General features: G+C 41.9%; 1 protein-coding gene across 5 annotated transcripts in view; it reads left to right on the forward strand.

Annotated features, from left to right (window-relative positions):
* The window catches only part of LOC109929885 (drebrin), a 164,589-nt gene that overhangs the window by 125,583 nt on the left and 27,838 nt on the right, over positions 1–11,168 (forward strand). For all 5 annotated transcript variants that reach the window (XM_048603994.1, XM_048603991.1, XM_048603990.1 and 2 more), the window contains 5 exons: positions 1,479–1,553; positions 2,425–2,574; positions 3,789–3,866; positions 6,153–6,304; positions 11,063–11,126. In XM_048603994.1, the coding sequence (XP_048459951.1) occupies positions 1,479–1,553; positions 2,425–2,574; positions 3,789–3,866; positions 6,153–6,304; positions 11,063–11,126 (519 nt within the window). The remainder of the gene's footprint in view (positions 1–1,478; positions 1,554–2,424; positions 2,575–3,788; positions 3,867–6,152; positions 6,305–11,062; positions 11,127–11,168) is intronic.

Below are 11,168 nucleotides of genomic sequence, written 5' to 3' on the forward strand. Positions count from 1 at the left end.
TGTCTGTACACTTTTGGCTTGGAGTAAATTTTGTTCTTTCCCTTGTACCTCTGTGAATCACTATTTACCATTTTTAGGTGATAAGTGTGCTATGTAAATGCAGATTGTTCAGTAGATGAACTTGTTTGTTCCAGGTGTTGAGAAGAATTCTGTAATTTTACACTTGTCAGTATTTATCATTTTCTGTGGTTCGTCATTTTATGCTTCATGTGGAGAGAAGGGTCCTCTTATGTAGGGTCAAGGGCATAATTTATCCTGCCCTCAAGCACTGAAACACACTTGATGTACTTTACAGGCAATAGGAATGCCCTCTTATTTCCTGAGGCCATCAATTGGTGTGGGTTAACAACAATATAACTCAGAACCCTGTGAGATCATTGGCTCTGTTCTTGACCTCCATCAGTGCAATGTGATGCCATAGTGATTGATTATTTCCAAAGAAAATCCTCAAACAGAACCTGCCACTGGTGACGCCAGTGTGAGAAACAGATAAAAGATTGGGATTTAAGTTACCTTTGGATGGATTTAGCTCCTGATTGTGTTTGAAACAGTGTTCAGTATGTCCCCTGCTGTGAGAAAACGTGTAATGCAACTTTTATGCAGTAACTTACGGACCTGTCAATAGTGCATGCAGTGGTTCTAAAGTGTTTCCCTCTCTACTTTCTCGTTGAATGAAACAACATCGTTCAGTAATTCTCACCTGTTACTTATGTCATGTTTTAAGTCAGTCTATGTCATTAACTCTCTTGTAGGCCCGGGTAAGTGTGTGATCAATTTCCACATCTTTAGAAGTATTATTTCGAAGCCATCCCCAAAGTAATGCTTGAGAATAGGAACTGACCGCGCAGAGATTCATAAGAAGGAGCCTGTGTCCCCATACTCCATTGCTACACGCTCTCAATTCTGCAATTACATCCATCAAATGGAATTGAATAAGAGTTACAGTATCCTCTCTTTTTTATTATTTACTCTATTTATTAACATTTCTTTCTTCCTGTCCATTTATCTTCCTAATGACGAGCACTTTGCTGAAGTAAGATCTGAAATTGGCCCAATAATCCCCTCTCTGATTGTTTGGTGAGCGCAGAGGTGATTGTCCTTTTCCAAAGAACCTCTTCCATAGACCAGTCAAATCTGAGTAACTGCTTCAGTACCGTCATAAGGATAAACATTTCTGTAGCTTCCTAATCTGCATCTGGATGTGAAGAACTGATATTCTTATGCAATCTCAAAGGTAATCCATGAAGCAGCTCCTGTTACACTGCCCAGGAATGAGAGAGGTTCCTGGTACAATTCCAAAACCAACCACTCTCTCTTGATGTCTTGAACTGGTGTAAGTTATTTCGGAAGATGATGTTTTTCAAGTGTATATGGGGTGAGAACAACCTCGGAGATTACTCCTTTTAATTGATGTATGAAGTTATGAATCTTGGTTAAAGCAGAATTTGGGAGATTTTTGTATTTGTTTTCTTCTCTAGGTTGGTGAAGATGTTGATGACATTCGAAAATGTACATGTGCTAGTCACGTGCCAACAATTGCAGACTTCTTTCAGGTAAACATGTTCCTTCTGCTACTTTAGACCATCCTTCTCTGTTACATAAAAAACACATGTCCTCGATTCAGCTCAGTTACTGACATTGAACTTGCCAGATCCATGGAAATAAAATGCTCTCAAATTGATAAGTTTAGCCAGTGTGGCATTTTGCTGCAGTATTTTGTATAGAAGATCAAAGTACATTCACCAACTGCCCCACTCTCCATTGCTAAATCAGCCCCTTGAGTCTGACATAAATTTTATATACTGTAGGATTAAAATGATTGCAGCCTGAAGTGTATAAATCCCTCACTTAACTCTGATCATTGGCAGGAACTACCAGATGTAATCCTAGCCAGTGGAGGTGAAATCGCTGTTTAATAACTAAAAGACTTCAGCTACAGCAATAGTTGGCCAATAAGAAAAGTATTTATTTAAACACCAGGAAATCTTACAGCCAGAGATCGGTCAATTTAAGTTAGCTACTGGTCAGAGCAACAATAATTGGTATCACTGCCCAGGAACTGATTTGCTGGAGAATTGGTACGGATGCAATGGTGCAGAACCAGCTATGGTTTCAGTTCCCACTCTTTGCTGAACTACATCAATGTAGATGTCAAGATTTAATTGCAATACTTCCGTGCTGCAGCTTACTGATGCTTGCAGAATAACGGGTACAGTTGAAGGACCACAACATGGTAAAGTGTATGAGGGTGTCTGGCATTCTACAGAAAAAAAATCAACACATTTACACACAGGATGGAGGAAAGCAAGGAAAATAGAAGAGTGAGGGTTTTGTTTTCTTTGAAAACCCATGTAAAATATTCAAACCATTGTGAATAATATTGACCTTTGTCTTACCATTCACTCTATGCCACACTCCAAACAGGGGGCAAATGTTATTGTGAATGCCAGCAGTCCCGAGGACGTAGACTCAACTGCTATTCGTCAAAAGCTGACCAATGGCACAATGCACATTTCGAGCCCAGTTTTGCGCCGACTTCACCTGAAAGAGGACGATGATTTATTGGGTCCAGTGGTGAGTAAAGGACAAAGACTTGAATTCTCATCACAGAGGCAGGGGAAGGGAGCTGGCTGTTTTCCAAACAGATAACGGTCTGCAGGGGAAATTAATCAAAGTTAAATGTACGCATGGGCGAAGCCTTAATTGGCACAATGATGGAGTGACAGGATGATGGATGAGGTCCCTCAGCAGAGAGTTCTACCTCTGAGAGCTGTCACTGAATTACAGGGCCAGAAGCGCCACCTTGAAAGGTGGCCACTGAAGGGACTGCAACAGTTCCCAGACCAAAGCTGCAGTGGGGCCTGTAGAAGGAGGGGAGTGAGGTAAACGCACCAAGACAGGTTGAGAGGAACATTGACCTACAGGCCCTTTCTGCTGGGGCCCCTCCATGGAGCATATGGAGCCCAATCACGATGGACCCATTCCCAAAGTGTGCAGTCAGTTCACCATCATATACTTAACAGTCATGCTGCAGGTGGGCACCGTGCCATTCTAAAATACCAGCAGCAGTAGAAAAAGGTCTTTGACTGTCCATTAGTTAGTCTGTTCAGTGCTTCAGTTAACCTAGGGCAGACGTATTGTGTCCTGTTGAGCTGCTCACCAGCAGAGGCAGGTTACAGTATTCAGGGTGGATGGACACAGTGCCTCCTATCATCTCACCAAACTTTATACATTCATTGTTCACCATCTTGCTTCCAGCACAAGTGCCTAAAATGCTGGCCATAGTGGAAAAATTCCATTAATTCCCTCTTTGCACGCAATGCAGGGACTCCTGAGCTGTGTTTTATTTACTGCCTCTTTCTAATTGTGTTTTTGTTTCCTAAGAATTTGGTCTCAAGTATCCGTACCTCGGTAACTTTGTACCTAAGATGGCACTGTGTGCAGTGATTTGTAAACTTTTCACTGTACCCATTTGAGTACATGTGACAATAAAGCTAATTCAATTCAATTCTTAAGGCACAAAGCTACACAGTTGTGTTAGTATTCATTTTTACCTGCTGCAGAATTGCCACGATTCAGCCTGAATTTAACCACAAGAGTGTAGAACCTCCTTAATCTTTCATTGTTACCTCAACCACCCCTCTCCACCTGTGGGTATAATTAATTGATTCATTCTTCTGCACAGTAAATAACAAAAAGGAGCTAGTCGGAAGTCCCACTGACTCCTGCACTGCAGCTTTTTCTTGCAGGTACTAACAGATGTTTCTGATGTAAATGTTCATGCGCAGGGCACCACATACCAGAAGACCAATGCTGCAATTGAAATGAAGCGAATCAACCGAGAACTGTTCTGGGCACAGGCAAAGGTACAGCTTCTTATTGTCACCAGTTGAGAAATCAACAAGCGACTGTGATGTCTGTGCAAGAACTTCAGCTCTATAAAGGACAATACAGAGTCTTAGTTATCCTCCTCCTACATAATGATCTTTCAGCAAGACATTCCTTGTCTGAGGAATGTGAAAACGTCACTATAGAATGGTTAGAATCAGCAGTTTCACTGACCTGGCCTGGCTGTCATGCAGTGGCCCTGAGGAACCCAGGTCAACACTCCTCAGAGTGCCTGAGTTGCCTGTGTCGGCCACAATCGGCCCTTTGCCTTTATTTTAAAATCGGGGTCATTTTCTACAAAAACGACAACACAGACTACCAGTGAGCATCTGTGGATGTCCTGTTTTGGTTGTACAACAAACTTTATAGTATCCAGCACCCATGGACCAGGAGTGTGTCGTTGGGTCAAATATTCCAGATAATCAAGAGGTCCACATAATCAAACACACGCTAAGTAATAGAAACATAATGCAGGGAATATACACGTACTTTATACTTTAGTTGCAGCGTAAATCACTTAAATAATAATGCAACTTTGCTTTAAATAAAACTTAGCAGCAGAGAGCTTTCTCACTCACACCCTAAACTGATTACTCAGACATCGCGGTAGTTTGCAGTATTTGAGGAGAAACTGACTCAAAATTGAATCAACTGTTGATATTTCGTGTAGCCATTCGATTGAACGACAAGTGTATTTACATTGCCGTAAATAAATTAAATAAAGCATAATAATTGGACAGAATAGTACAGCAAAAGACACAGAATTTCAGGGATATAATTTCTGCCAGTTTATCACTGGTTCTTAAGAAGCCAGTTAAAACAAAGTTTGCTGTATTTCAATTTATTCTCCTTTCTTCTTGGGTAACAATTTCCTCAAGCACAAGGGAGGATCACAGCTTTACTGATAGGAGGTATCACCACTCCTTCCTGGCAGTAAATGTTGGATTTCAGATGGATAGTGGGGATGAGTAATTGATCATTGAAAATCTCTATGATATTTATTGACTTCTGTGTGAGAAATGCAGTCTACCTAAAATATGCTGCTATTACTGGGAATCCCATGTTAATATAGCAGTATAAGAATGGTTCTATAGAGCAATGGTTCCCAACTTTTTCACTATCAAGGCACACTTTAATGTGACAAACAATTCCACAGTGCACCCACTTTGTCCAGCTGAGTTGATGGCTCGTAAACGTCATGTTTACTTACATTTACCAAAGTCCACACATGGGCAGGCCCGAATCTCCACGCATGCACTGTATTGGAAATCTACAAATGCAGAGTTCTGGAGGCTTGTGCATGTGCAGTTGATCAGGGCAACTGGTAACAGCAGATGCTGCCTTCAGTAATAGACAACGAGGCTCTGAAGTAGATCGGGGTATGGATACAGCCCCAACCCTTGGCTAAAATGGTGCTGCTACCCGAAAATTTCACCAGCACACTTCCCATCTTGTCACGGCACATTGAGACAAGACTCCAGAGAAGTCTCTACAGAGACTCTGCAGACTCTAGACAAGACACGCATAGAGTAACGTACTCTCCACCATTTAAAGGCTAGAATGGCTACTCAGTAATTTAATGGATGGGAATCCTGGAACAGCTGTTTCTCACTTTGTCTCCTGCACCTCATAGTGAAATTGTGGTTACTTTATATTTTTAGAATGGAAAGTATGGCTGTGATCTGTCAGGCCACTTCTCTCTAGCTCTCTGCCTCTGTGTGTTAGTGCTCATTAGCCATCTACATTCTCTCTTTTTTGCATTGTGACTTCCTTTTGTTGCTTGCACCATAATATTCCTCCATGGTATTGAAATAATGGATATCTAACAACATCTTTCCATCCTTCATGTTTCTAACTACCAACTAAAATTTGCTTTCCACTGTTGAGCTCGTTTTCACTTAAACAAATTTACATTTTGACAAAATCACCTCCTCTTACTGGATTATGGGATTTCAAAGACATCTCCTAAGCCTTTCAAGCATCATAAAAAGTAAATATGCCTTCACTGTGATTGATAATTTCTCTGTGTCTGTGCCTTTGTTTAATTTCTCCTGCCGGTGTATGTGAGGGATCTGAGACAAGTCTGCAATCTATTCTGATTGTCTAGGTAAATGCAAGTAGCAACAATATACTGAATCCTGTTAATGTACTGCTCTGACTAAAGGTCCAGGTACCTTTTTTTATCCTTGAAGAGCACAATGTTCAAGCGTCACAGTCCATCAAAGCAGTGTCAGTTCCAGCCTAACGTGTGCTCTGTGCTTTAGAGAGAAGAGGAGTTGAGGAAAGAAGAGGAGCGTAAGAAACTGATTGAAGAAAGAGAAAAATTCGAGAAAGAGAGAATGGAGCAAGAGAAGAAAGAACAAGAAAATAGAGAGCAAAGATACCGGGAACGAGAGAAACAGATAGAGGAAGAAAGGTATGTTTGTCATTTGGGGAGCAGTGGATGGAGCAGTAATTATTGGAAATTTGCTTCTTACAAACAGCACCTCAGGGGGATGCTGAGTAGCTGCACAGATGTCTGGTTTCCCAATATTAATCAATGTTTAAGTCCTTTTCTACAGTAAAATAGTTCCAAAATGGCATTTGGAGGATCTTGTTCCATAAGAATGATTGCAATCAGTGTTTTTGAAAAGTACACAGAATGACAGCATGAAATGATTAAAGAATGACAGGATCCTCGTTCTCCCATTGTGACAGCATCCAGGGCTAAACTGTTACAAATGTTTTCTCTCTAAACCAGGTATAATGACTGTTAAAACACTCACTTTGAAATTACAATTTTTATTTATTGAGTAAATAAAATGCTAAGCCCCTGTAATATTGAGTTATTCTCTGAGTGATTTCAGGTACCTATCTGGACAAATTTGGATTTCCAGCTGTGAAAAATTCTTTATGCCATTTTACTTTTTGCATACATTTGCACCTGCAAGGTGTGCCAGTGACAGTGTGATCAGTGTGGGATCTCGAGTGAGCAATTTTTCAGGTAATCACTCTGAACTATGGGTGATGCCAAGCAGAATCTAGGCATCACTTACCTGGGAGGAAAACAGTTTGAGGCAGAGTTTTACTGAAGATGTTCTTACATTTGCTTCAGTGCCTGTCCCAGAAGACATTGTTAGAGACCTTTCTCCATGCTGTCTTACTCAATTTATTTAGCAATCCATCTTTTTGCAGTTCAGTATCTCAATGGATCCTTCTGTATCTGCTTGAGCGCTATAGAAACAAGTGTTTTGGTGAGAAACTGGTCCCTCAACTGCTCTGACCTGTTGCTTACAGCACTGGCCTTGGAAAATTCTTTGTTTTGTTACGTTTCGATTTTCCACAAGAATTAATTTGTATAATAGCATTTATAGTAAAATAATACTACAGGACAGAAAGAGACCATTTGGCCCATTGAGACTATGCCTGCTTTTTTGTGAAGAGCCATCCAATTAATTTCAATGCCTGCCCCTTTCTCCATGTGTGAGCAATATTTTCTCATTCAAATATTAACCCAATTCCCTTTTATAGGCTATTACTAAATCTGTATCTACTCTCCTATCACGCAATACATTTCAAATCTAACTACTGATACATAAAATAGTTTCTCCTCTGGTTCTTTAACCAATCTGTGTCCTCTGATTATCAATCCTTCAGCCAGTGGAAACAGTTCCTACTTGTTTACACCACTATGATTTTGAACATCTCAATCAGGCATGTTCTTATGCATTCTCTAAGGACAATAATCTCACCTTGTCATATGGCATTTTGCTAAAGGTCTTATGAAGCAGTTTTCATGAATATATTAATAGTCACTTAGTAGTACACACACCTTGAGTGTTGCTGAACAAAGACATTTTGCCAAGGCTGTTCTCACAAAATAACAATGATGTTGGGAAGCAGATAAGATTTTCTTTAGGCTGTATATTTTCTAATCTTTCAATCTGTGTCATATTTACATAACAACCAAAAGAACTGTGGATGCTGTAAATCAGGAACAAGAACAGAAGTTGCTGGGAAAGCTCAGCAGGTCTGGCAGCATCTGTGGAGAAAAAAATCAGAGTAAATGTCTTGGGTCCAGTGATCCTTCCTCAGAACTGATTGTAGCTAGGAAAATGTCGGTTTATATGCAGAAGCTGAGGTTGGGGCAAGGGGTAAGGAGTAAATAATAGGTGGGGATAGGGCCCAAAGAGAGATAAGAACAGTTGGATAGATAAAGGAGTGAATAACGATCTGGCTAGGAGAGTAAATAGCTGTTAATGGAGACTACTAGTGGCTAACAATAGGTGGTGTGTGATGGCAGACTATGTGATAACAAGGCCTGGTGTGTGGGGTTGGGGTCTAGGACATGGAAGAGTTCAAGCCTTAAAATTATTGAACTCGCTATTATGCCTGGAGGGCTGCAGGGTCCCCAAGCGGAAAATAAGGTGTTGCTCTTCCAGCTTGCGTTGAGCTTCGCTGGAACACTGCAACAAGCCTGAGACAGAGCTGCTGGCCAGGGAACAGGGTGGTGTGCTAAAAGTGGCAGGCAATTGGAAGCTCAGGGTTATTTTTATGGGCACAATGTAGATGTTCTGCAAAGTGATCACCCAGTCTATGCTTCATTTCCCCAATGTAGAGGAGACCACATTGTGAGCAGTGAATGCAGTAGACTAGATTCTGGGAAGTGCAGGTGAAGTGTTGCTTCACCTGGAAGGTATGTTTGGGCCCTTGGATACTGGGGAGGGAGGAGGTAAATGGGCAGGTGTTGCACCTTCGGTTACAGGGGAAGGTGCCATAGGGCTGTGGGGAGGTGTTGGGGGTAAAGGAAGTGTGGACCAGGGTGTCCCGGAGGGGATGGTTTCTGCGGAAGGCAGACAAGGGAGGGGAGGGGAATATGTGTCTGTTGGTGGCAGAAATGGTACGTGATGATCTTCTGGATGTGGATGCTGGTGGAATGGTAGGTGAGGTTAAGGGGAACCCTATCGCTGTTGCGGGAGGGAAGAGAAGGGGTGAGGGCGGAAGTGCAGGAGATGGGTCAGACCTGGTTGAGGTCCTGTCGACAACGGAGCTGGGGAATCCTCGGTTGAGGAAGAAGGTGGACATTTCGGAGGCTCCCTTGTCGAAGTCGGCCTCATCTGAACATATGCGACGGAGACGGAGGAACTGAGAGAATGGGATGGAGTCTTTACAGGAAGTGGGGTGTGAGGATGTATAGTCCAGGTAGCTGTGGGAGTCAGTGGGTTTATAATGGGTATTAATGGCCAGTCTATCCCCAGAAACGGAAACAGGGATACCAAGGAAGGTAAGGGAGGAGTCAGAGATAGACCAAGTGGAAGTGAGGGCAGGGTGGAAATTGGAAGCAAAGTTGGTGAACATTTCCAATTCCAGACGAGAGAGGGAAGCAACACTGGTGATATCATCGATATATCAGAGAAAGAGTTGTGGGAGGGGTCCAGAATAGGATTCGAACAAGGAATGTTCCATGTGCCCCACAAAGAGACAGGCATAACTGGGGCCGCTGTGAGTACCCATGGCTATTCCTCTGACCTGCTTCCCTCTCTCATCCGGAATTGGAAAAGTTCATCGAATTCGCTTCCAATATCCATCCCACCCTCACTTTCACCTAGTCTGACTCCTCCCTTCCCGTCCCCAACATCTCTGTTTCCGTTTCTGGGGATAGACTGGCCATTAATACCCACTATAAACCCACTGACTCCCACAGCTACCTGGACTGTACATCCTCACACCCTGTTTCCTGTAAAGACTCCATCCCATTCTCCCAGTTCCTCCGTCTCCGTCACATATGTTCAGATGAGGCCAACTTCGACAAGGGAGCCTCCAAAATGTCCACCTTCTTCCTCAACCGAGGATTCCCCAGCTCTGTTGTTGACAGGGCCCTCAACCAGGTCCAACACATCTCCTGCACTTCCGCCCTCACCCCTTCTCTTCCCTCCCACAACAGTGATAGGGTTCCCCTTGTCCTTACCTACCATCCCACCAGCATCCACATCAGATGCCATTTCTGCCACCTCCAGCAAGATGCCACCAGCAGACACATATTTCCCTCCCCTTCCTTGTCTGCCTACAGTAGGGACCGTTCCCTCTGAGGCACCCATTCTATCCCCATCTATCGTTTACTCCTTACCTCCTCCCCCCACCATATCTTCTGCATATTAACCAATATTTTCCCCAGTTCTAAGGAAGGGTGACTGATTTGAAACATTAACTCTGATTTCTCTTCAAAGATGCTGCCAGACCTGCTGAGCTTTCCCAGCAACTTCCGTTTTTGCTATATTTTGTTAATAAGTCTCTGCTTTTTTTATTAAATTGTGGGTGTTACTGGCTGGGCCTACTTGACCTTTAGAAGGTGATGGTGAGCTGGTGTTTATTTTTAAAGCAAAATCTTTATCCTTGTATGCTCAAGTTTCAGTGAAAAGCCGTCATTTTAAATTAGAAAACAAAATGATATATCAGGCCAGTTTTCATGCTGAGAACTGACTTGTCCTGAACCTAACATCAGCTGGTATCATAACAAATGTATAAGAGGAGAGTGATTGGTTGATAAATGGTGTATAGATGTACAAGTTGGTGTCCCCTTAAATTAATAACATACTAATATCGAAAATGAGTTTGCTTCTATCATTTACAAGAAATAAACTATATTCCTGTTATAGGGTTATACCTACAATCTTTTCTGTTTCTGTTCAGAATTTTATAGTAACATAATGTATTAAAAGATCAAGACTGTAAGCAGAAGTTTGTGGAAATACTTTTTATTCAGTGTGTGTGGTCTGTCTGCTGACAATTCCCTTTATGATCCTTGAATGCTTTCCCTAGATTACCATTGTGTTTGATCATCTCCAGTTTATATTACTGAATAATAGGTAATAACGAATAAATGAATTTTCACAATACATGCCTGATTTTCATGGAGTTTTACACCGTTAATCTGCCTGTTGTGGTTTAGTTTTTCCTTATAGTTTTGAGAATTTGGTTTTATCAGGGCACGATTGAAAATGGAATCATTGACTGTCAGCAAGTCAACATGACAGTGCTAATTCTGAGCTCTGTGTCGGTATCACATGTCTGTATGGAGCAGGTTTTCATGGAGTGAGAAGGTGCTCAACTTAATGCTGTCATCATCTTCTTCCAACCTTACCAGTGATATTGTCTTTTAACTTAATTATTAGTGTGTGTTTTTTTTTAATTTTAGGAAGAAACTGCAAAGCCTGGAAGTTGATGAAATCAAATGTGCATCAAAACAGAGCAACTACCGGGTCAGTGCGGCCTTTAGCTCTCCTTATAGATATTAATATATC

This window comes from Rhincodon typus, chromosome 12 (genome assembly GCF_021869965.1).
Source record: "Rhincodon typus isolate 14 chromosome 12, sRhiTyp1.1, whole genome shotgun sequence".
Lineage (NCBI taxonomy): Eukaryota > Metazoa > Chordata > Chondrichthyes > Orectolobiformes > Rhincodontidae > Rhincodon > Rhincodon typus.